This window comes from Rhincodon typus, chromosome 26 (assembly GCF_021869965.1).
Source record: "Rhincodon typus isolate 14 chromosome 26, sRhiTyp1.1, whole genome shotgun sequence".
NCBI lineage: Eukaryota > Metazoa > Chordata > Chondrichthyes > Orectolobiformes > Rhincodontidae > Rhincodon > Rhincodon typus.
Window position 1 is genome coordinate 24,272,775 of NC_063357.1, and position 26,639 is coordinate 24,299,413.

Here is a 26,639-nt window from a genome sequence, read left to right on the forward strand (position 1 = left end):
AAACCCGCCTCCTTGACCTGTCTGTTTCCTCTCCACCTATCTTCTCCTCTATCCATCTTCTATCCGCCTCCCCCCCTCTCCCTATTTATTTCAGAATCTCCTTCCCCTTCCCCCATTTCTGAAGAAGGGTCTAGACCCAAAACGTCAGCTTTCCTGCTCCTCTGATGCTGCTGGGCCTGCTGTGTTCATCCAGCTCTCCACCTTGTTATCTCAGATTCTCCAGCCTCGGCAGTTCCTACTATTGCTCGAGGTGTTCTACCTGTAACCAGGGACAGTATGAGGGTGGTGCCAGTCTCCTGATCATTGGCGTAGAGATGCCACGAGAGGGTGATATGTTTGCAGAGAAGGCAAGGAGGAATAATGAAGGATGGTAACTGGCAGAGTAATTTATCTGGTCACTTTCCCTTTGCAAGGGCAGCACAGTGGCTCAGTGGTTAGCACTGTTGCCTCACAGCACAAGGTATCCAGGTTTGATTCCAGCCTCAGGTGACTATTTGTGTGGAGTGTGCACGTTCTCCCTGTGGACTTCCTCCAAGTGCTCTGGTTTCCTCCCACAGTCTAAAGATGTGCAGGTCAGGTGGATTGGCCATGCGAAATTGCCCAAAGTTTTCAGGGATGTGCAAGCTAAGTGGATTAGCCATGGGAAATGCAGGGTTACAGGGATAAGGGTTTGGGTCCAGGTGGGATGCACTTTGGAGGGTGAATGGACTTAATAGGCTGAATAGCCTGCTTTCATACTATAGGGATTCTATGAATTATTTCTTGGACCATCCAAGCAAGTGATGCAAACAAATTACACAGGTTTTGGAGACCAGATCACTGAATGTATTTAAGAAAGAAACAGGTTTCTAGAGGCAAGAGGTGTCAAGAGGTATAGGGAGAGTGTACACATATGGTGTTGAGATAAGGGATCAGCCATGATCATGTTGAGTAGCAGTGTGAGCTCAGTGAGTTGAATGGCCTATTCCTGCTCCTATTTTCTATGATTCTAGATGGGGAAGAAGTAGCTGTGTGAATGGGGAGGGTGGAGATTGCTTTTTGGGCCATAATGGGAAGCAATTTAACTTTGAGAATGAGAACATTTTTAAACATGATGTTGGGGAGCAAAAAGCCAATATTAATCCATCAGGGCAGGTGCCCTGGATGAAAAGGAATCGATATTTGATAAGTAATTAGAACCAGTAGCTGTATTTGGATTATCTAGAGTACAATATCTAGATTCTTGAATACAGACGTCACTGGATCTCCAATACGACAAAATCCCTCTTCCTGACCATATTTTAAGAGAACAGTGCAAAGCAACCCTTTAAGCACTAGAACTGACCAAACAACTGATTCCCAATTTCACACTAAATAACAACCCCCTCCACCACCTTGATCTAACAGATAAACTAAAGTGTTATTTTGGTTACAATAAACTGCATGGGGTATGTTGAAAGGATTCATTGCAGTTTGCATTTCCAGAAATCAATGACCAATTTTGGATATTTTTAATCAGTCTGTTCAGATATATTATGATGTATGCCTGGGTCAGGTGGAACTTGAATCCAGTTGTCGTAGTCCAAAGGTAAGGACCGTACTATTACATCACACAAACCCTTATTGGTTGATTTTTATGCTACTTCCCACAAACATTATTGCACCCATCATTTCCCTGTTATTTTTAAGCGTTGCTTAATTAATCACCCATTTAATTTGTCACAGAAGTTAAAACTAGTATTTAACCCAGGAAGTATCTTTTTAACAAGGTGATCATTTTAATGCAATGCCAATAAACTCTCTAGCTATAAAAGAACAGGTTAAACTGTGCAGTCATGGACCTTCAGATGCTAAATTCCTTACAAAACAATAAAAGTCTTTTTAAAAATTTCCCTCTGTCAATTTTCTATCTTAATCCCATCTTCCTTTCATTTTATTTATTTTACTGGACTGATTTGGAATTAGTTCACTTCTAATTCACCCGTTCTTGTAAATTTTTTTTTCTTTCCCTGCTCTTGCAACTCATTGGTTAAGAAGATATACTGCTGGCCCCATTGTTCACTGAGATCCTTACTGTCCTATTGCTGTCACCACGTTGTGAGCCAAATACATTTGCAACAACGTATGTACAAAATGTTTGAATTTAATGGTGCAGAAAAAATGCAACTCACAGCAACAAGAAGATCTAGCTCAATGTATTTGGAGTGACTAATTTGGCACCTTTTTATCGGTCTTTCCGCATGGATTTTTTTTCATATAAATCCTTAGTAGTTCCTCCTATATATTTTTCAGACCATTTTGCTCACTTTCAATTGTCCTCCAGCTCTTCAACTTCAATTTGCTACTTTGAACTAATCAATGTGTAACAACGAAGGTATGATATTATCAAGAGCAAGTGTGATGAACAAAGCATGTGATGTAAGCAAGATTTTATTTTATATAAGATATAAATAATCGTTAGATGAATGTACCAAATTGTCATCTGGTTTAAAAGCTTTGCTAGCATAGTCCTGACAGCCTGCTTGATTCAGAGTAAGCCCTGGAGATTCAACACATGCCCATCACAGGCAGAAATGCACACGTAGCCAAGAGTACAAACCTCAGCTGAACAAGAAGATGCATTTTAATATGGAAAGTTGAGGCATTTGTAACACATCTTTTACATAATGATCATGGTTTGTTAGCTATACTGCAGCATGGGATTCCACTTTCATTACCTGTTGCATGTACTTTGACCGAAGGTGATGTAAGAGAGCCAGGCGTGTAGAATGAATAAAAATGTACTTTGATGGTAATTGCCTTTTGTGCTAAGCCCTTGTGTTGACTCCCTTGGCTGTTTTGTAGTTTTTTTAATCATTGAGACATAAAGCAACTCAAAGTCCAGAGATAAAACAACTGGATTTCTAATCTTTCAAGGTACTCTACTTCCTTCTCTTTCTTGACAAATATATGAACGGGACTAAAAATCAGATCAATCAGGATATAGATGTCTTAAAACTAGTCAAAGTATGATGCTTTTGAATGTGATTCTACAAATAGTATATCTTTTGACTGTGAGCTCTAAAGTGTAATTTTCCACAACTATCATCAAAAGTTTATTTCATAAATGGTTACTCTCTCACTGTGTTATAACTTTCTCTGTTGAGCTGCAATGTGTTCTTTCAACTGAGTTTGTTGATGTGAGACCATGACTGAGAGATCTTAAGAAATGCAGTAGAGAGAAATATTGCACTAGACAAACATAATTCTAGTGCAAATGGTAATATCTCAGTTGTGGAGCTTTCATTTACTTATGGAGTATCACATCTGTTGACCTCTGTGTGATTACTATCACCTAATCTATTCTACCTCCCACAATTGTGATAAGCCAATGACATTGCAGATTACAGTGCAGCGAAGTATTTCAGATGTCAGCCGGAATATAACAGTCATTTCAAAAAATGCCGTAAACAATATCATATTAAGTATTAGCTTTTGAACATTGCCTTTTAACCCTTTGTCCTCAATATTTTAGCTTCTGTGTAATAGTGTGGACCCACAGCCAGGTGGCCAGCTGCTCACACATATCCAGTTCTAAAAAGGCCTTGCAAACAGTTTCTTTCTGTTGACTCATTGAACACAGGAATGTCATTTGGATTGGAATTTGGTTTTGCAGGAGGGAAGGAAAAATGTTTTGGAGATTAGTGGTACTTAAGTTAATAGACTTACATGACAGTGAATAGAATAAAGCTGACACAAAAAGTTAAATCACAAATACTGCCAGAATATTCTAGCATTAGCAGATAACTTTATATGGTAGTGAGAAGTTGGTTAGCCTAGATAGCTGGTTTGCAGTGCAGACTGACGCCAATAGCATAGGTTCAATTCCACACACCATGAAGGTCCCACCAACACAACCTTACCCCTTGCCTGAGGTGTGGTAACCTCCCGATTAAACTCAACTACGAGTCGTCTCTCTCTATAATGAGAGAGCTTTCCTCTGGGTCTCTGGTAACTTTGTCTTTACTTTAGGGTAGTTACACGCCTCTGGTGGTTTCCATGCACCAACTTCTGTTTCCTTTGATTACAACTGCATAAGAGATGCTATAAATTATCACACCGTTCCAACTTCTAGTATCAGTTACCTACTATATTGGGCTATTTTAATCCTTCAACGTTAATATAAATTGTCAAAAACAATGTCTTGATTGTGTACAGTATTCTTCAAAGAGTCGATTCACGCAGCAATAAAAATAGATCCTGATCCAACAAAGAGATTATTAGAGGGAACGAAATCTTGGTTAAGAAGAAGATTTTCAAAGAGAGTTTAAAAACAGATGGAAGGTGAAGAGGCAGAGAGGTTTATGGGAGGAACCCTGTGGAACATAGACAACAGAAAGCTGTGCCATCGGCTGTGGGGTAAAAGGAAGTGGTGAAGCCCAAAACGCCTGGAGTTAAAGGAATGCTGATTTCTATAAAGGTTTTTTAGGACTGGAGAAGTTTGCAGAAATAGGGGACAAATAAGACCAAGGAGGTATTTAAATGAAAGGGCATTTGAAGTCTGAGCTAGAAGAATGTCAAGATCCACTCTAGGCCAATGAAGACAAGAAAGATGGGTGAGCAGAATATGAGAGAGGATTGGGTTTGTTAAGCAGAGTTGCAGTTGAGCTTTGTTTACAGAGGACAAACTATGAGCAATCAACCAGGAAGTAGTCAAAATTGAAAGCGATGACAACATGTTCCAGGGTTTCAGTGGCAAAAGTGCTGAATCAGTATTACAGTAGGCAACATTGTCGGAGTGCAAGAGGTCAATCTTTTTACTGCAGTGTTTAAAAGGTCAGAAATTCAAATCAGGGTCAGACATAACACCGTGATTACAAGGAGCCTGCTGTATCTGAGGCTTGGGCCAGGAAAATGGTAAGGTTGTAATCTGGTGCTAGTGGCTGAATGTATTGGCTTGTTTCTTATCAATGTTCAACAAAAGACTGATTATTGGGCAAGCTGCCATGATGCACATGCACATTTCCCCAGCAAAATGAAGAGCTAGACACCTATTTGTGGGATTCTCTTCTCTCCCGATCAGCAGAGTGCACTGAGGGATAAGAATATGGCTCATAATTGACATTGGGCTAACAAGTCTGTACTTCCCCATTTTCCCTCTTCCCTCCTTTAATAGAATTTTGAAAGATGATCACTATTCCATCTCTGTAGCTATCATTTCAACACTCTAGGGTGAAAGTCATTAGGTCACAGGATTTGTCAACTTCAAGTTCAATACTTTCTCCAAGGGTACATTTTTACTAATACAAATTTATCTCAGTTCCACACTCTTACTAGCCCCTCAGCTCTTAAATATTTCAGAGTGACTTGTGTGTGTTTTTTCTTCTGTGAATACAGCACAAAGTACGTATTTAGCTTTTCTGCCACTTCTCTGCTTCCTGATAAAAAAATTTTTGTCTCTGCCTGCAGTGTCCATTTGTCCATGTTCATCCTTTCCTTTTGATATAAGCTCTTATGTTAAATTCCTAGATGTAAAAGCTTTTACATTTGATTTTTATGTCTTTATTATTTTATATACACATTCTATTTTTCCTTTCGTTATCAATTTTGTTGTCCATCTTCTGCTAAATTCTAAAGTTCTGCCAATCCCCAATTTTATGGCAAAATTATAAGCCTCCTCCTTGGATCTAATGCTATCTTTAACTTCCCTTGTTAGCTATCCCTGCCTCACTTTTACTGTTAGGTGTTTTTGCCTTAAAAGCATTTATGTTTTGTTTTTGAAAACCATGCATTAATTCTTTAAATGCTAGCCATTGCCTATCTGACATCAAACTTCGGAATATGCTTTCCCAGACCACTGTTCATACCCTCATAATTGCCTTTGTTTAGATTTCAGAACCATTTCAGATTGAAATACATTAACACTGTGCAAAGAAGACTCGAAGTCAAAGCTTTTCATTTTGCACTGATCAAAACTAGAATGCAAAAAACAGACTTGGAAAAAAAGAGACACTGTTTTATACAGAATGTGAAGAGAATGCTGATTGATTGGGCCAATCATTGGCATGGAGATGCAGTGATGACAGTTAACCATCAATCTTAATTTTAATCTTAAGTGTTATTCTACATCTATAATGATACATTATAATATTACACAGTTGCACATTTTAGCTTGAAATGCATTCCAAAAAATGTGATTGCTCAGAACACACTCGGCATAGTTCTTGTTTTGCAGCAGTTGGATAAATTCAAACAGCTGAGCCAAAGGGGTCAGTATACCAATTATCCTTGGCAACCCATCTTCACATATACACCGTGTGTATCTGAAAGTTATTTCATCTGATATCAGTCATACAGGAGGTTACAGCCTCCAGCATGGTCGAATATTTACCCATATGTTTTCTGTTTTCGAGCACAGCTGAATTACAGTTCGATAAGGTTAGCAGAGGCCTCTGCTAAGAATTGGTCTTTATCACTTTTCACCAGGCATTTAGGAATTAGAAATTCTAAAACAGTCATGACTGACTTTACTATGATTCATTCTGCTGAATTCATCTGGAGCACTGATCATGAAAATTAAAGCGTGGTGGACTTTTAACAGTGGGAAAGATTGACTGTAGCTATAACTTAAATATCACAAGACATATTCTTATAGAATCCCTACAATGTGAAAGCAGGCTATTTGGCCTATCAAGTCCACACTGACCCTCTGAAGAGCATCCCACCCAGAGCCAGCCCCCTATTCTATCCCTGTAACCCCCATGGCTAATCTGCCTAACTGGCACATCCCTAGACACGAGGGTAATTTAGCATGACAAATGCACCTAACCTGTACATCTTTGGACTGTGGGAGGAAACTGGAACACCCAGAGGAAAGCCACGCAGGCATGGGGAGAACATGCAAACTCCATACATTTGGTCGCCCAAGGATGGAATCAAACCCCGGTCCCTGGTGCTGTAAGGTAGCAGTACTACCACTGAGCCACTGTGCCACCCATTCTTGAATAGAACTATATTCTTGAATGGAACTAGTCAGATAATATTTCTGAGGGCAAAGAACATAGCTGTTTCAAATGTCCTTTTTCATTAGGATCAGGACTGCTTAATTCTTCTCTCTCTCTATCTTATCCCGATACTCTTGCTCCCACACCCCACTCACCCACACACACACACCCCCACACGCGCACACACATACACACCCACCCCCGCAATACTAAGGATATTTGGGTCGTTAGTATCACAGTTGAAGCTGGTTAGGCACACGAATTGAGTGAGCTTGGTGGGCCACAATGAAATATATTTCCTGTTTTACTTTTCAGAATTACTCCACAGTTCATGCGGGGCATTTATAAGTGAATTATGTGCAAAATGTTTGCCAGAATTAGCATTTCAATGTGACATATTGCACGTACCTACTTCAACTGCCATAATTACTTTGAAAAAAAATTGAAGTTATTTTGACCGGGAGATGCTAGTTCCAACAGAGTGTGAAGGAAAGCACCATCAATGGAGAGGTAGGCATCGGTTTCTATAGCAACATGTGGGCTCTGCGTTTCATTAACAGAGCAAACTTCAAGCTGAGGGGGATTACTAAGGGTTTTCTTTTATTGGATACAATATAAAAACTTCAAGCAGATAGCCCAAGGGTCATGAAGTTCTGAATCACAAATATCAAAGGGTTTGGAATTATTGAGCCTATATTATTAAAGTTAAATACTGCACACCACCAGAATAAAAAAATTGTGAGAAAATCTCAACTGATAAGTCATATGCATTGACGAGAAGCACAATCCTGAAAAATGTTTGAAAATCTAAATTGAAATGTGAGGGAGAAATCAGTTTAATGTCTGTGCTAATGACAGACCCTATACTGATTTACCTCTGTGCATGTACCTTTGCTGGTCCATGCTTTAATAGGTAGGGCTGTTCCTAGTGCTCAGTGCATGTGGTTACTGCTTGGGTTCTCTTTGCTTTCTGAATTGAGTGGGTAGTGTGTTATGAGAATATAAGCATTCACTTGAGCACCGTATTGCCATCTCACACACAATTATGACCTGGATTTTAGTATAGCTGAACTAATCACAGCACGTCTGTCAGCAATCACTGTTATCACTTGGTAAAAGCCTCGCTTCAATTACAAATAGGATAGAATTTAATCTGTGGAAGAGTTTTCCATTCTAGCTATTTAATGCTGTGAGAATAACCTCATAGACCAATCTATCTGCTGGAAGCTCTTTGGCCCAGCAGTGCCACCCATATCGGTGGTCACTGCTGAAACTACACATAGTGCAACTGGACAGTCCTGGAGACAGGATGGTGGTAGGTGTTAGGGGTCGGCATGCCAGGGACAGGAAATGGGGCCAAATGGTTGGTATGATTAGAAATCTGTGGTGGTCTTAGTGGCAGGGTGAGAATGGACAGAGAACCCAGGCAAGGAAAACCTTGGGTGAGCCCTTGTACAAAAATTGGGGACCATGAAGAATGTGTACTCTCCCCTTTGCCACTTAAGGCATGACCAGGATAACACGCTAGGCTTTCTCACATCTCTAACATGTTCCGACTGGTCTGATGGTTGTGTCAAATATTTAGCTGTTAATTGACCTCTTACCACACTCAGTTGGAGTCTACGACCCATTGCCAATACAATTGCAGTTCAATCAGGGCTGGTGGGTTGGCAGCAATAAAAGCACCCTCAGAGTTTTACGGGACCCTGCTTCCAAACTCGCTGGTACAACATCAGAACATTGTAGCCATGGAAAAGTTGGAGCTTGCACAATCTAGAGTAACTGCATTTTAACTGGCCTTAAGAAGTGATATACACTACTGAACAACCTCTCTGAAATTTAGAAGTGTATAATTTCATTCTCTCAGAGGAAAATGTACTGTTTTCAAGTTTTCAAAAAGTGAACTGATTAATTATTTTCTGTTTATCTATTTAATATTTGCTCCTTAATTCCATGTATATGTCTGCTCATTTTTCTCACTTTTTATGCTACAATTTAAATGTATTTTTTCCTTGTGTTTTTCTTTTGCTGTCTGTCTGCACAAGCCTTCCTCAACCCCGATTTGAGAAGTTTCCTTTCCTTTTGACATCACAGATTCTCTGCAGATGACCCTGTTTTCAAACAGATGGCAGGTAACTTGCCACCAAATAAATCCACCACCAGACACATGTCTTAAACTGACCAATTCAAATAATCATGACAGACAATCATCAAGTAATATGTACATAGAACATAGAATAGTATAGCAGAGGAACAATATATTTCTAGAAGATTGTACATCTCATTAGTCTTGCATTTTCTGCTAATCTGCACAATTATAGTACCTTTTCTATGCTTTCTCAATAAGATTTACCTCTGCCACTGAAGGATAGATTTCAATGAAACTTGGTACAGATGGGATATGGCCTAAGGAAGAACAGATTTGTTTTTGGAAAAGATGTGTATCTAAATGCAGATCCAAAATTTTTTCAGGATGTGTAAACATTGGCAGATGGAACAAATTGACCTTTATGTTTTAGAATGTGGTGGATTGTTTTACTTAGAATGATGTTGATTGTGTTTAAGGATGTTGTGAATCATCTCACCTGCTGTGAGTTTGTCACAGCTGTCAAAATACAAGCAGAGTTTTCAGAGCAGCTTGTTGGACCGGGATTGGCCTCAAATCTGCTCAGTGAGATGGAAGCTCTTAATAAAAAGATTTCTTTTCAGCTTTGCAACAACAGAACTGCACTGGGAGGACTTTCAAGGAAAGGCTACATAGTTGTAACAATACACTAACACCATGTTTAATTATATCTTCAACTTTATGTCCTAAATATTTGAAGACCCATCACCATTGCATGCTGTGTCTGTCATACTTCCAGTGCAGCCGGATTTGTTGGTACAATAAATATATCCATGCTCTGATACATTAAACCAATGATGTTAAACTTGGGCATGAATTCTACATGCAGGCTCAGGACTGTGGCAGTTTCTCCTTTTAAGAGTATTCAGTAACAGATTGATATAAAAGCATTAAAAATTCCTGGCATGTCATGTAATTCACATAAAATTTGTTGTATTCTTGCCTATTTAATTGTCAACCAGCATTATATCTTCTATGTGTATCTTGAATTACTGTTTTCTCACAATCTCATTGGGCTGAACTTTCATTATGGAACTTTGTTCCTCAGGATGAAATTTTGGTCTAGAGCACAAAAATACCAGCAGCAGGGTGGTTTTAAAAGAAGTGCTATCCCGCAAGAGCCGCATTATGTCAAGGACTGAGGGCAAAGAAGAGACCTTCCAGGAGCCAAAGATCAGCAGATCTAGAAGTAGGAATTGCTGATGTATGCTGGGAAGAGTGAGGCCTCTCCCATTCCTATTCACCAGCCTACAATCAGGCTAGTAAGGAGGCCAAACTAGTTGGGGCCTTTACAAATTGGGTAAACCCTCCCCACAGAAGCAGGCACTGCCTTGGCTACTGTCAATTTTCAGACTGGATGATTGCAAAGAGATTGCAGCCTCTGGCTTTAATAGCTGCAGGCCTTGTCACTGAGACATTGCATGGTTTCACTGACAGCACCTCCACCATCCCCAATGTAATGGCAATCTGTGCAACAGATGTACAATCAGTCACTTTTCAGAGCATACCCATATTTAAGGGGCTGAATTGATTACCCCCTGTGACTAAGCTGCTAACTGTTGTTTAAATCAGTCGAACTCCTCCATAACCCCATGGAGACACGAATGTGTTATGGACCCAGCTGATGGGTATTTACCTCCAATTTTCTCCACCCACCTCCTGTCTTAGTCGAAGAGCCATGGAACATTCAGACCTATAAATGTCCTTTCCTGTTCCTTTTACGACAATGTTCTGGTGTATTTTTGAGTTGTTTTAAGTCAAGAGGCTTTTTCCAGACCTACTTTCTTCACATAATAGGTTATCCTTTTCCCCCCATGTATTTTATTCTATTACTGTACCTTTTAATTTTTTTTTATCTCCTCTCGGTATTCAAACATTTTCTTGAAACCATTGTGCACTCCAGCAATGGATGATTGATTTTTGCTCACCCTGTGTGGTATTGAAGGGTCGCTGTGATTACCTGTAGATTTTTGTTGGTGCCACTAATGAAAAGGCATTCTCTCAAAGCACGTTTTGAAAAGTTGCATGTTCTTTTAATTTCATTCAAATTTTGTTGACATTAGTGAAAAACATGTTTTTCTCCTGGGGTTTGTGTGAAGATGGGAACACCAGACTCTTTCTGAAGTAACCAATAGCAGTCTTGTGGCTGCTTTTGTTTTAAAGCAACTTTAAAATGCAGTTTTACAATGTGCAGGATGAACGCCCTTTACTGAAAAATCAGCTGAATCGGAATGAGAGATAGTAGGAACTGCAGATGCTGGAGATCAGAGATAGTAGGAACTGCAGATGCTGGAGAAGCAGAGATAGTAGGAACTGCAGATGCTGGAGAATCAGAGATAGTAGGAACTGCAGATGCTGGAGAATCAGAAATAGTAGGAACTGCAGATGCTGGAGATCAGAGATAATAGGAACTGCAGATGCTGGAGAATCAGAGATAGTAGGATTTTGAAGAAGGCTCTAGGCCCGAAATGTCAGCCTTCCTGCTCCTCTGATGAATCGGAATGATGCTGGCAGGGTCAGACTTCCTGTGTTCTTTCTGGCAATTTGTAGTTTAAGCAAGTTAGAGCAAGTTCTCACAATTGTTGAATGCTTGATTTAATTTAAACTTTACCCTCTGATGCTGGGCAAACACTTTCCCTTGCTTTAAATTTCTGCTGCTTGCAATCTCTGTCATCTCACTAAGCGGTCCCAAGGTTTTCCGGTGTGCTTTAAATCCTGCTAGCTCTGGACCCACAGCTAAACAGAAGGAGCAAGTGAGCAAAGAGCAAATGGACAGGTAGCTGGATGGGATCAAAGAGAGGGAGAAGCTTGAAAGAAAAAGAGAATGTGACAGAGGTAATTTGAGCAATGTAAAGGAGGAAAACAAAGACAGTGAGAATAAGAAATGGTGAGGAGCCTAATATTACAACTAATGTGGTTTCATGCAAGGACCAGCTGGTCAATTGCACCTAGCCTTTATTTTCATGTGGTAGAATGTGGGTGGCACGGTGGCTCAGTGGTTAGCACTGCTGCCTCACAGCGCCAGGGACCCGGGCTTGATTCCACCCTTGGTCTGTGTGGAGTTTGCGCATTCTCCCCGTGTCTGTGTGGGTTTCCTCCCACAGTCCAAAGATGTGCAGGCTAGGTGGATTGGACATGCTAAATTGCCCGTAGATTTGATGGGTTATAGGGGGATGGGTCTGGGTGGGATGCTCTGAGGGTCGGTGTGGACTTGTTGGGCCGAAGGTCCTGTTTCCACACTGTAGGTATTCTAAGATCTATGATCTAATGCTTGGATATCAGCAGCCCACTCTGTCTCCTCCAATCCAGGGTGCCAGCTATACTCCTGGGAGTTGAAGGAAAATTTACCTCAGTTGAGGCTAGAAATCAAGAAAATTCTTTTCTAACCCTGAAGGCAGCCAAACAGATTCCAGGGGTTATGTGATGACATATCGCTGATGATAGAATTTTTCTGAAGACTTACAAGTCTGGACAATCCTGTTGCAGGCTGGCAAATTGCTCAAGAATCAACAAGATTCTGTGACTTTCCTGGTACCAATGCCAAGTCTGTGCTCAAGAAACTTACAGCTAAGTTCCCAGCACTCCCAACATGTTTGAATTTGAATAATCTGTCATTGAACCAAATCTCATCCTTTCATATTTCAGTTAAATCTCTTTGAAGTCAGTGCTTTTCTAGAGTTTAAAGTTGCCTAAATCTAGTGTGGTAGCTGAGGACCTTTAACCTTTCAATCCACCGATCATGCTGTAAATCATTTCTAGGGCCTGCTTATGAGGGCACTGATGTTGGATAGATTATTAATAAATATAGTTTGACCAAGACATTACTCAAGAAAGAATAATCACTGTGAAGTTAGTTTTTACAGAATGCAAGCAGGTGATAAGAAATGGGAAGCCTATTTCCAATTTTCGTTTCTACTGAAAAGGCAAGTCCTTGAGCACTGCATCTTCCTATTTATCTATTTCTAAATTTCTGCCTGACACCAGCCCATCACCTCTCATGTATAAGCTCCTTAGGCCCACACAAGTGTCTCTACATTCACAGAATGGTTCCATTATAGATGGAAGCCATTCAGCCTGTATGTCCTAACTACCTCTATGAGAGCAACTCGGCTAGTTCCACTCCCTCACCTTTTTTCCTTGTAGTCCTACTGTTTGCTTTTCTCTTAAGATAATTAACCCAGTTTCCTTTTCAAAGCCACTTTTGAATCTGCCTCCACCACACCTCGTATATTTCAGATCTTAACCACGCTTTATATAAAAAGATTTTTTGTCATATTGTTTCTATTCTTTTGTCAGTCACCCTAAATCAGTGTCCTCTAGATCGTAAGATTTCTGCCTGTGAGAACAGTTTGTCCCCACCGAGTCTGTTGAGATGCTTCAAGATTTGAAAACATTTCATAAATCTCATCTCACCACTTTCTTCACAAAAAACAGCTCACCTTCTGAAATCTATCCTAAAATTGGACAAAATACTCTAGTTGAAAGCAAACCTTCAATGTATAAATCTTCATTGTAACTTACTTAATTTTGCATTCTTTTTGATATTTATAAAGCCCAGAATCCCACTTTCTCAACCTGCACAGACACCTTCAATGATTTGCGCACATATTCCCCACAGATCTCTCTGCTCTTGCATCCCCTTTATAATTGTATTCTTTATTATGCTTCCCTTGTCTTGTTAACAATGTTGGCCAGTCTGTATTTAATTGCATTAAATTGGATGTGGTCATTTACCAGTCTGTCTGTATGAAGTCTATCACTATCCTCCTCACAGTTTGTAATATTTCCAAGTTTTATGGCATAAACTTGCAGGAACTTGCAGAGTGTTCATCTGATGATTTTGTGCAGATAATTAATGATGTTTGTGAAAAGTAATGGTACTAACACCAAATTAAGTTCATAATCAAATATTTAGCCAGGCTAAGAAGACAGGCCTTCTTCCAGAAGCCATGTCCTGTTGGTTGGGGGAGTTTCAACTTCAGAAAGACAGGCTTGGGTAAAAGGTAGGATGTTAAAGTCTGAAAAGCCTGCTCCCTGAGCCCTACCCCACTATTTGTGACTTTAACTGGGGTGGACAAGTAATTAATCCGTTACAGGGAAATGAGTCCTGAACCTCCACTCCACTACCACTTAAGGCTGGCAAATTTCCCAAAATCAGCATCCCAACCAATACACTTCCACCTCCTGTCCATTGAAACCTCCTACCACCCCATCCCAAGCAGTCACCTCTCCAACAATCCCTCCCCACCATCTGATAAAACCCTCCCTACCCCCAGTGCAGGCACAGACTGTGCTGGCCCAGTGACCTTTAATAACCAGGTCGCATCCAACTGCCAAGTTTGACAATCGGGCTAACCTCTGGACATGGAACCAATAGACAGCTCTGCAGCGTGTGTAGGAATCCCAGTTTCTGGTAACTTTCTCATGCACCCACTCCTGGTGAGTGATTTCCCTAAAACGTCAAACTGTGTCAATGAGATGGGAGGGAGAGAAAGTTGTGAGGTAGGAGGATAGGAGTAAATACGTGTACCTAGAATTAGGAAGGCAGTCAGAGAATGGGGATTCAAAAAAAGGAGACTGACCAGTGAATCTGTTGTTGAACAAATATTGGTCCAGAACCAAGGAGAACTTTCCTGCTTTTGTTTAGTGAAGCATTGAGTTTTAATAATGCTACAGCTATCACATAACTTTTAAATACATCTTTCTTCCAGCTATTTGAAGCCAGATGTGGACAAGAAATCAAAACATAAGACAGCTGTGAAAAAGAAAACACTTAATCCAGAATTTAATGAGGTATTTACACAACTTAATTTAAATAACTCCACTTCATGGTATGTTTGGCTTAAAGAAAACAATTCTCAGAAAGATGCAGCAAGAGTAACAAGGCACTGCATAATGCATTGGAGCACAGTTATGCTGAATTGAAAGATACAATGGTTTCCCCAAGCAGTAAGATAACACATTTTTCAGAAAGAAACAGAAGGGAAAATGTAGGTCAGTCCTTCTCATTTTCATGAACTCCTAGCAGCTACAGAGATAATTGTGAGCAACCTTTACACTGATATTCTTTGCAGTTAGTATACGAGCAGAACGTTGGGAATTGTGGATACTTAGATCCCAAATTTTGATCCTGAGGTGGACAACTTGAGTCAGGAGATTTCCCACACCTGCAGCACCCTCAGCAATCCATGAATAGCACGATCTACGTTCTGGGGCGAGGGGTAAGTAAGTGGGTACAGGGTGGAATCGAGTCTGCTGCTTGTAGTTACAGATCAAATGTGGGCTCAATGCTAAGGCAACCACTTTAAAAGACCTGTCTTAGTTCCCCAGGGCTTCATCCTAGCTGGTTTCTTAAAAATCTACCCTGTAGTCCTCTTTTCATCCTCTAATTACTCTCAATTTCCCTTTCATGCCAACTTTTACAACCCATGCTGCCACCCATCTCTACGGCTTCTTATAGCCCCATTCCAACTGCATTCCAACTCATGCCAATGCATGGTCCCTTATGACCCCCTTGTCAACTCTAACCCACCCTCCACCCTAGGCCCTTACTCCCTCCATGCTAACTGTATTAATTTAAAGAGGTCAGCCAGAAGGACCTCATTGAATAGGAGTTCCCTGACTAGGACTGTTTACCTGGTCCAAACAGGGAGCCCTGGCTTACAGATATTAACAGGCATGTCAAAGGTTCAGTTCACTTTAGAGCTGGCTCTGAGGAAGCTGCATTAGTGTCCAGGACTCTCCATGTGTAAATAAAGGGTCCCTCTGGAGTTTATTTCACTAACCTGCCTCAGTATCTTCCTGTAACCTGTCACAACAATGGGACCATTTTTGCCTTGGAAATACATTAGAGATCAGTTCTTTCTAATGGATTTCTCCTGTTTCGGGACCACCCTGTCTTCCAGTAAAGTCTGAGGATGCTGGCAGTCTCTTCTGCTCAAAACAGACACGAGCTTCCAGTGCCTATGTTAAAGAGGTGGGCAAGATCAGCTTGCCACTTCCCCATCCACAAGGAAACATGACTAAATCCCCTGTACATCCTTTGAAACCTGGTGTAACCGAGGCCTTGGAGAGACCCATAGGTAGCAGATCTATAAAAAACTGAAGAATAACCAAAGTAAGTATATAAGGGCTGTCAAATACCTTTCTTGTATTTACAAATGACTGAATAATTTGTTCCGGGACACTATGGAATTTTTCTGTTAGAAATCAATAATTCTTTTCACCCTTTGTTAGTTATAGATCTAATTATGAATAGTCATGTGGTAACTGTGCTCAAAAAATGCAGAGGAGTCAGACTGAAGCTTTCTTTTTATTAAGGTGAAAATTTGATTTTAATTATCACATTGGAATATTAGCAGATGAAATTTCAGAACTTTTGTGTGTTTAATTTGGAATAGTAGTTTAGAAGCACTGTAAATTGCAGTTTGGAGATGTTTCAAATTGACTAATAGTTAATAAATATGTATCAATTTGCTCTAAATTTATCTTCTCAATTCAATGATCACATCTGTACATGACAGTTGCATGGTTGGAGGCTGTGTGGTCCATTACACAAATATTCTTTAATTGCAGATCCTTGTGATTGATTCCCTTGTATGAAGGCTTAAATGTAAATGAGTGATAATTTAGCTAACTGCAAATAAAGTGACCCAGAATTATTTCACAACAGTTAATAGCAGATAGCTTGAATGCTGCCATCTTGCAACAGAATAATGAGAAAATGATTTTGTATTTTAAAGAAGCTTAAACTAGAGAAATATCGAATATTCATAAGTATGGTCAAGTTGACGAAAGATTGAGTTGTGTTTCCAAATTCATTCATTTCACAGCAGGGTGTGTCCCCACCCGGCTTTGAATGAACATTGACAGGTTACACATCAGAAAATCGAGTTGCTCTGCCTGGTTATCAATCAGATGATCACAATGAAAATATAACCATGAATTTCAAACAGAGTAATTAGCAAATGATAAGCATATGCATGTTCATTACTCTTTCTTTAAATACAGGAATTTTGCTATGAAATCAAGCAAGCAGATTTGGCAAAAAAGACTCTGGAAGTAACGGTTTGGGATTATGATATTGGAAAATCAAATGACTTCATTGGTGAGTGAAATTGACTTTGTAATTTAGTAACTTGTTCATTACTTTTGAAAAGTAAGATGTTGTGTTGAAGACACATGGCCAATTAAAGTCTCAGCAAGGTAACTATACATTCAATTCATCTCATTCTGTCATTCTTCCTTTTATTCCAGATGCACTATTGATATCTTAGATATTTGTTTTGCTATTTTTGTTTTCCAGTTTCTTCCTCCCTTTCTTCCTTCCTTCCTTCCCCTGTAACATTGCTTGGTCAAGTACTTGTGATCCTCTACAATGTTGGAAGTCATATTTGTGCATCCAATGCAATTAATATATTGATTTGGATCCTTGTAAGACTTGCTTTGTGTATAAGTAGCTTGTCAATTTTCTGCTAGATAACTAAATAGGTTAATACAATTAAGCACCTTAGTTAATAACTGCTTTCTGTAATTATTCATAGTTTCACTGTAATATGCAGTAGGCTCTTGTTCTACTGTTGAGATTCTTATGGTGAAGGATATAACTGGAGTCAATCTTTACATTTTTGTAAGCTTTTATTTACAGAGATGGACATTACAAATATGCAGTTCTTAATTCCACAATCATAGTTTCCATTTGCTCCTATTTAAAGTAGCATACATGAATCCCCAATTAATGCCAAGTATTTGAATAGATAAGAAAAGCAAGCAGCTCTCCAGAGTTACTAGATGATGCTGATGAAACCTCTGCAAGAAGTGTAAAGCTAAATATTCCAAAATGCTTCATTGCAATATTAATTTAAAAATCTCATTTTTAAAAATTGATTCTACCGGCAGCATCATTTTGCATTTATCTCTTCAGTGTAGAAAGGAGTCTTTACATTTTAGCTTATTCAGAGGTTGATGAAATGGCTTTGAATCTTGCACATATTTTCACTTCGAACTCCTCTGATGCCTAGATTTTCATTTAGTATATTTTCCTTAACACGTTCATTTTCCAGAGCACAGAACGTGCCTAACAACTGTTTCTGCTTAGGTGGGGTGACGCTTGGAATTAATGCAAAAGGTGAACGTTTAAAACATTGGTTTGACTGTCTGAAGAGCAAGGACAAGAAAATAGAGCGCTGGCACACATTGACCAATGAACTCCCAGGATCTATTCTCAGTGATTGATGCCACGTGTCCATTGAGAATCTTGCTTTGCAAGTCAGCACGCAACAAGTGAGGTTCTCTGAGAACACGCATAAAGAACTGTCACAGATAGGTTGGGCCTCTTGCACTTTTTGTTTCAGAACCAACGCTCTCTAGACCTCTTCACAGATACCTAACTTTGCCTGGTAATCTTGTGGCTTATATAATGGCTTCTGTAAATGTTTACATGCATTTGTGTATCTGAGCACTTGGGATAAATATCAGAGCTGTACCTTTGGATGACTTTTTATAATTGGTGTAACAACAAGAATTATCCATTTTTGATGATTGATACTTTTAGTGACCCAGGCCAAGCAGATTATTGACTGTTTTGGGGTGTTTAATTTTTATTGCTACAAAAGTAAAAAAGGTCTCTGAAGTATTTAGTTATATCTCTGCTCTCTATTGCAGAAGTGACCCTATTCCAAAATAAGTTGAACAAAGGAATGGGACCTGTTCTGTGTTTAGTATTATTTTGGAGAAATAAATTACTTTTGATACAGATCTGGAGTACTATGGACATAGTAGTGGCGAATTTTTCACAGGCTTTGATTACTTTATTTGAAGTTTTATTCTTTATTTAATGTGTTTTCAGAGAAGCCCGTCAATATTCCAGAAATGAATTGACAAGGTTAAAGCAAAGCTAAAGGTAGCACACACAAAATAATTGCTACGTGGTTCACATTTTAATTATCTTCCTTTTATCACGACAATACATACTGTTTCTCTTTTTAAAGACCTAGATTAAAAATTAAGCTGTGGGAGTGACAAATACTGTAATATTCCTCAATTCAGATTTTCACTATTAATGGGTCACTTTCATGAATCTTTAATGAATCAATGTAAATCCACAAGACAGCTTTCAATTAGTATTTGTTGTATCTCAAGTCCTTAGTTGAATATGTGGAATCAAAAAAATGTCAGGGGGTAGAAAAGTAATTAATAGCCCATCATTTGAAATATAACAGTTCACATTTGCAGGACAAGGGTAAAAGGAGTGAGATGTATGAGATAGTTCTGTCCAAGAACTAGAACAGGCACAAATTACAGCCTACCTAGTCATGTAGAAACAATTTATTTTCTAGTAAAAATTTTAGACACTTCCAACAAAAAATTGATCTCAATGTATTTTCTGACATTTTGGCACTGTGCTCTGTTCCGTCTTCCAAGCCCAAAATAATTACAAATAAGGATAACCATTAATTTAGTAAGAAAATCAAAGTAGTTTTAAGCATTTTACAGCAAAAAGTAACTAACCCAGGTCCCTCATATCCATTCATGAACTGAAAAAAATTACAAATGTTCTATATTCCTCAGACACTAACACATCTATCCCTGCCCATGACCACCCAACATCAGGCACAGGATTGTGACAATTACATCAATTATGCACGTGCTAATTTAATCATTTGGAATAAAAAAGCGTTTTATTTTTACCAACTACAGAAGGTAAAATCATGTATTGATATAATTAAAACAAACCTTATAACTGAACTCTAATACCGAGTCACTCCCAAAAGTGAAGCTGCCATTTTCTTCTTTTAGAACCTAATTGAACTGCTGTATCTTTCAAACAATTTTTGATATTTTGCCCATAGAAGCTTCAATTCCCAGAGAAAAATATGTAAGTACCTGAAAGCCCACAAGATTACTACCTTGGTTCGAGCATCCTTGAAATCATGTATTTTTGTGATCTAATGAAAGAGGGAGAAAAAGAGCTGCCAAAACAGAATTATAGAATTATTACAATGCAGAAACAGGTCTCACCTCGTCAAAAAATAGAATGCTGTAGATTTCAAAAATCTGGAATAAAAGCAGAAAATACTGGAACTACTCAGCAGCTTTAATAATGTGGAAAAGACAAAAACTTATTGTTCTTAATCAATGACCATTCATCAGCAGTGGGAAAAGTTAGAAATGTAATAGACTTGAAGCAAAGGTAGGTGAATCAAGGACAATAGGAAGGTTTTTATTGGGATGAAAGACAGGAGAGAGATTGAATGACAGAAGAATTGGTCTATCTGGATCAAGGGGAATGAAGATCAACCAAGAAAAGAAACAAAAACATGAACAATACACTGGGAGCAGGTGTGCTGATGTGTGCAAGCACAACATGGGAGTAAAACCAATGAACGTATTGTTGAATTGGGAAGGCTGAAAATTGCTTCTTCGAAAGGTAAGGTATCATTCCTCAAACTCATATTGAGCTTCATTGAAAAAGTGCAGCAGACTAGGGGCAGAGAGCAAGATGGGGAATTAAAATGACAGGCCACAGGAAGGGTCATGCTTGTGGGCTGAGAAGAGATGTTTGGTTTCCAAAATATTGGGGATCCTGCAAGGGCGAACTGCAAACACGGTGAACTGGACTGAAAGAAATTCATGTAAAGCACTGCTTCACATGGAAAGAATGTTTGGAGTCTTGGATAGTGAGGAAAGGATAGGTATTAGGAAATAGGTGATAGGAAAGGAAAGGGTACATAGGTAAAGGATAGGTGTTACATTGGGGTGGAAAGCTTCTAAAGGAAAGGGATAGAGTATTGCATTGATTGACGAATGGAGCAGGCTATCACAAATGGAATGACACCTTGTGAAGATGACACATACATGGCTTTTAATTGTCATCACTCCTTTGGAATTTCTCATTCCCACTGTTAGCAGGATCTCTAACCCAGCAAACAATGCACCAAGACCACTGTATGCAAATTAGCATACCAAGAAAATGAATAACTGTTATTAATGATTTATAATTAGCAAAAAATACTGAGTAGTGTATGATTTGTACTAGTTATTGACAATTATTCAGCAATACCACCATGAAAATAAGCTCCATTTCTTTTGTAATGGATAATTTAAAAAATGATCTTGCAGGAATGCATGGAAAACTGCATTAAAAAAATCTAGTAATCAGATGTAATCTCAGGAAAGAAAAAACAAGCAATGTAACTACATTACAGTGACTTTGAATATATTGGTTCAGCCCCAATCAAAAGATTCCACCTCAAGATTTAAAATATTACTGGCACACTGATCTTCATTAATGAAAAAGGATGGGGGAGTAGGAAAAAGAATTTAAGAATTCTTCTAAATACTGGAATACTACAGATGAAGTTTTCAATAAATCCAATTGTCACTACAGTTTCAGGCTAATAAATAAAGTACACATATTCTTGTAAAACCATCTTTAAATCAGTTTGTAGAAGGAAAATGAACCAATTCAATTTAATCATTCATTGCTTTCTTCCGTGTAGACTGCTTGTATCAAAAACACATTACTGTTTTTTAATGCTACAGAAAATTCATGGCATTGACCAGTTAATGGGCCACATTTGTGCCTCTTTCATTCCCTTAAGTAAAACACACTAGATCTACCTGCAGGGTTCTGGGTCCTGGTTCTTTTGTGATAGTAATTGACCGTGGAAATGTAGCAGTTTGCCTGATTCTACTGCGAAAATACTAGGACCATATCAAATTATTGGTCAGAAGGAATGGTAATCAGTTACATCGAATTTAATTTCAGGAGATTTCACTTGAGTGCATTGTTGTTTGTGCAGCATTAATAATTATAGCACTCTGTGTCAAAATGTATGGCTGTTTAAAAGTGCTATGATACATACTGCTCAGTACTTTAAGCTAACTCTATGTATACAAGATAAAACATTACAGAGTTTGACATTTTTGACATCTCATTGAAAATCACATCACAAAACCTTGAGTGTCAAAAATGATATTTAAATATTTGGATTTTTATATACAACTTACTTGCGTAATTAATAACAACAAAACCATGTTGAATGTGCAAAACCCACTTTGATGATGAATTCTTTATGCTTTTTAAGAATCTGAATTTTGTATGGATTTCAATTATTGTGCATGAAGCTTGACTGGCTGCTATTATTGTACTAACTTGAAATGCAACAAGCAACAAACATTCCAATTTGAAAAATTTTGTGGATTTTAAAACCAATAACATGTTTAGAGTAACGTTTGCAACATTACAGTCTGCATGAAGTGTTAATTTCCTTATGCCCTTAAAATGATTGGCAGTTGATCATATATTTTCTGTAAATGAGCCTTGCACTACAGGTTATTGTTCTATGATGCACATTATCTACTTTGTTCATAATCAACCAGCCTTCCTTAAAGCGGAAGAGATACATATTATGCCAAAGGTTCATTTTAACTTCCTCTATTATCTGTGACATAAAGTTCCTTGATTGTGTGCAGTTATTCAGTTTAACCTTGTGTGGAACAAGTGACCATGTAATGGAGCAAAAAAGGACAAAGACTTGCATTTACTCTCTATTGCCCAACTCTGTTATAACTCTTTAAAGAATCTTAAACATAATTCCTGAATGTTAATTTTATTTAAAATGCCTAATCAATAAAGAACACAGCTATATTTTCTCCTTTTTTTTGCATTCTGTGCTGTTCACAGCTGAGTAGGATTATAAGATACCAAAACTGAACAGGATTTATTGTACTTTGTAACCACACGTTACAAGCACAAACCCTAATAGAATGAAGGGCGTGTTGGCAGGTAATCACAGTTGTCAATACAGGTTAACTTTTTGCAGCAGAATTCAAGGGTTGATCTGAATTAAATAGATATTTTCAGAACTGTTTAGAGAAAAACATATTCATCTATTTACAAAAAAGACACATCAAATAGACCAAAGAATACAACAAAAGACTTTTTGTGTTTGTTAAAGTTAGATTCAGTTTTGAAAGAAGTTTTTGTTTTTATTTCCACCTTTGAAATGGTCTCAATTACTTTGAATTGACAACATCAATAATTTATATTTGTGAAGTAATATTAATGTAATAAAACATTCCAAGGCACTTCTCTTTTTTAAAAAAATTAGGGTTACAAACAAAAACATTTGTGTCTAAAGATCCAGTTTACTTTGAGAATTTAAGGTGAAAACCTGCCATGATTTGACAGTATCATTTAAGTGCTGAAATTAAATACCAGTACACTACAAAATACACAAACAGTGGTCTTGTGTTCCACTCATGGCAAAATCTCTGACTAGAAATTGATCAGTTGATTAAAAGTACAAAATATCAATTTGAATTTTTTACTTTTTTCTCTTTCTAGTTTACCAGATTTTTCATGTAACTGTATGGAATGCATGCAGATAAATATCGTGAATCACCTTTACAATGGATGTTTCTAATCATGTTTTACTACAATGTGGGGAATGCAACGTCAACTTTGAAAGTATCTTTTATTGCTTCTCACAATAACTGACTTTTGTATCTCAGCCTGTCTATAAAAATTAAACTGTGATATTTGAACATGAATTTATTGCCTTGTGATTTTTTTTTTAAGGATGATATGTCATTGTACTGATTGTAATGAGGTCAGCCAGGTGGACCTCATACAATGAGTTTCCTGATTGGGGCTGTTAATCTGATCCAATCAGGGAGCCCTGGCTGACCGATAAGAACAGGAGTGTTAAGAGGTGCTGTTCACTCAGAGATGGCTCTGAGGGAGCCAAATCAGTGTCAATGACTCTCCACCTAAATAGCGGTGATTTAGTGATGTGGTATTGGCTTCTGTGTAATTATTTCAATGGCAACGGGAGAGGGATTAATGATGTAACCGTGCAAAAGTGCCTACTAGCTGAAGCTGAACTGTACTTCAAACAGGCACTACAACCGGCTTTGTCATTGGAAAATGCGGCAAGTGGAGTATTCGAGTTGCAGGGTATTCCGATGGAAGTGGACATCCTCGCCAGTCTGACTGAGCTTGGGGAACACAACTTGAGTGAAGGTAATTGCACAGCCTCACTCACGACACACCCTGAACAGAGGGACTCCAGGTCAGCCCACAGCAAAACCCCAAAACAAACCTAAGCCTCGGCCAAATGGTTAAAATTTTCTTCAGGACCTGGGCCAGCAAGCCATTGTAGTTGCTGCCGGTACGCGGACTCGAGACAGAAATGGAGTCTTACTAGATCTAAATGCAGTAAGAAAACTATTTGGTCGGCATCCAGGAGAGTGCACACCCTAGACAGTCCACCTACGTCTAGTTTGGCACAGTTAAGTCGCTTAGCAACATCCAAATCATAACCAATCAAAATAAATGTCTGATTAAATGGTCACCTGGTTCTAATGGAGATCGATACTGACATGGCCATTTCAGTGATCGCAGAATCAGTTTTTATCAAAATTTGCTCTGGAATCCAGCCTTTATGTTTGTGAAAGGCCTCGGCTAGAATAAGAACCTACACCTGGGAACCTTTACAGATTAAGGGTACAACTTCAGTTACAGTCTTTTATGAGGAGCACTAATGGGGCAAAATTGGTTGAGAAAGACTCACCTAGATTAGCTCAACATTTTTCAGTCGGAAAATGGCTGCCTAATTACATACCTGGAAGTTTTTTCCAAGAAGGTCTAAAGACTATCAGAGGAGCCAAGGCCAACTTGCAAGTTGACCAGGAAGCAATTCCACAATTCTGAAAGGCTCGTCCAGTGCCATTTGCATTATGAGCAAAAGTAGAGGCAGAAATCAGAAGGCTGGAAAGCAAAGGAATCATCAAACCGATACAGTTTGCAGGATGGGCAGTACTGGTCGTACAGATTGTGAAGCCTGACAGGTCGGTTTGCCTTTGTAAGGATTTTAAACAAATGGTAAACCTCTTTTTACAGCTGGATAAATAGTCAGTCCAGCTTTGTGCATAGAGATTTATGTGTAAAGCTGGCAAGGGAGTTGTCCTTCATGAGGCTGGACATGAGCCATTTGGACTTGAAATTGTGATTAGGTAAGGATTCCCAGAAGTATGCTACAATTAATACCCATAAGCATATTATTACGGAAAGTTCCTATATAACCTGGCCCCCATTCTAGCACCTTTGCATCAACCTTAAAAAGGGGTCAGCTTTGAAAATGGTCGCATATCCAAGCCATAGCTTTCAGCAAAGTGAAAAAATAGCCATCATCCTTGGCACACTGTGATCCCAAGTGAGATCTGGTATTAACATGTCATTCCTCTTTGTGTGGCATCGAGGTGGTATTAACTCATAGGTGGCCCAATGGAGAGGAACCCCCATTAACATATGCATCCAGGACATTGGTTAATGCAGACCATAAATATGCCCAAAAAGAGAAGGAAGTAGTTTAGCAGTTACTTTGGAGACAGGAAATTCCATCTATACTTTTACAGACTTAAATTTGTAATAATAATAGACCACAAGCCCCTGCCAGGTCGACTTAAAGAGGACAAGGCAGTGCTGCCCATGGCTTTAAACCGAATTCAGTGGTGGGATCTAATTTCTGAGATGCTCCAGGTACCAGAGGCGAGCTACTGTGTGTTACATGCTACCCATATCATGGTCAGGTTCCTCCAACTCTGCCTCAGTGCTAAAACACCCCAGGAGGAGCTATAAAAATAAATGAACTGATCTATGTTCTTGGACATAGAGGGGGAGGGATGTAACAATTGTAATGAGGTGGACCTCATAGAATGAGATCCCTGATTGGACCAGATTAACAGCACCAATCAAGGAGTCCTGGCTGACAGATATAAATAGGAGTGTCAGAGATTCTGTTCACTCAGAGAGCTGGATCTGTGTCAAGGACTCACCACATGTAAATAATTGGTGACTTGGTGATGAGATACTGACCTCTGCGGAGTTATTTCAGTAATCACTAGTTGGCATCAAGTAAAATAGTTACTTCTTGCCAGGGCTGGCTGTGACTGGAAATTCTGGGAAGCAACTGACTGTACACCAGAGAGTTCACACTGAATAGAGGCCGTTCATCTGCTCTGACTGTGGGCAGGGATTCAATGAGGCATCTCCTCAAGTTGCACCAGCAAGTTCAGTCTAATAAGAGATCTTTTAAATACCCAGACTGTGGGAAGTGCTTTAATTGTTCTGGAGACCTGAAGTCCCATCACTGTGTTCACATTGAGGCGAGACCTTGTAAATGTTCAGCCTGCAGGAAGTGCTTCAAAAGTTCCCTGGAGCGGATTGTCTATCAACATGTTCACTGATGAGAATCATCAGGTGCTCTCACTGTGGGACTAGGTTCAGGTGATCATCTCAAATGACTGTGTCCAGTTCTGGTTGCCCAGTTATAGGAAGATATCATTAAGCTGGAGAGGATTCAGAAGAGATTTACCAGGATGTTGCCGGGTGTGGACGGTTTGAGTTATAAAGAAAGGCTGGATGGTCTGGGACTTTGTTCACTGGAGCATAGGAGGTTGAGAGGTGACCTTATTGATGTTTATAAAATTATGAGGGGCATAGATAGGGTTGTCCTTTCCCTAGGATGGGGGATTTCAAGACCAGC

At 39.0% G+C, this 26,639-nt stretch overlaps 1 protein-coding gene across 1 annotated transcript in view; it reads left to right on the top strand.

Moving 5' to 3' along the window:
• doc2b (double C2-like domains, beta) overlaps window positions 1–23,639 on the top strand; it is a 260,828-nt gene extending 237,189 nt beyond the window's left edge. The window contains exons 7-9 of the mRNA XM_048612706.1: window positions 14,799–14,880; window positions 17,098–17,194; window positions 18,185–23,639. Coding sequence (XP_048468663.1) covers window positions 14,799–14,880; window positions 17,098–17,194; window positions 18,185–18,321 — 316 coding nt within the window. The 3' untranslated portion in view covers window positions 18,322–23,639. The remainder of the gene's footprint in view (window positions 1–14,798; window positions 14,881–17,097; window positions 17,195–18,184) is intronic.
• The last annotated feature ends 3,000 nt before the right edge of the window (window positions 23,640–26,639 follow it).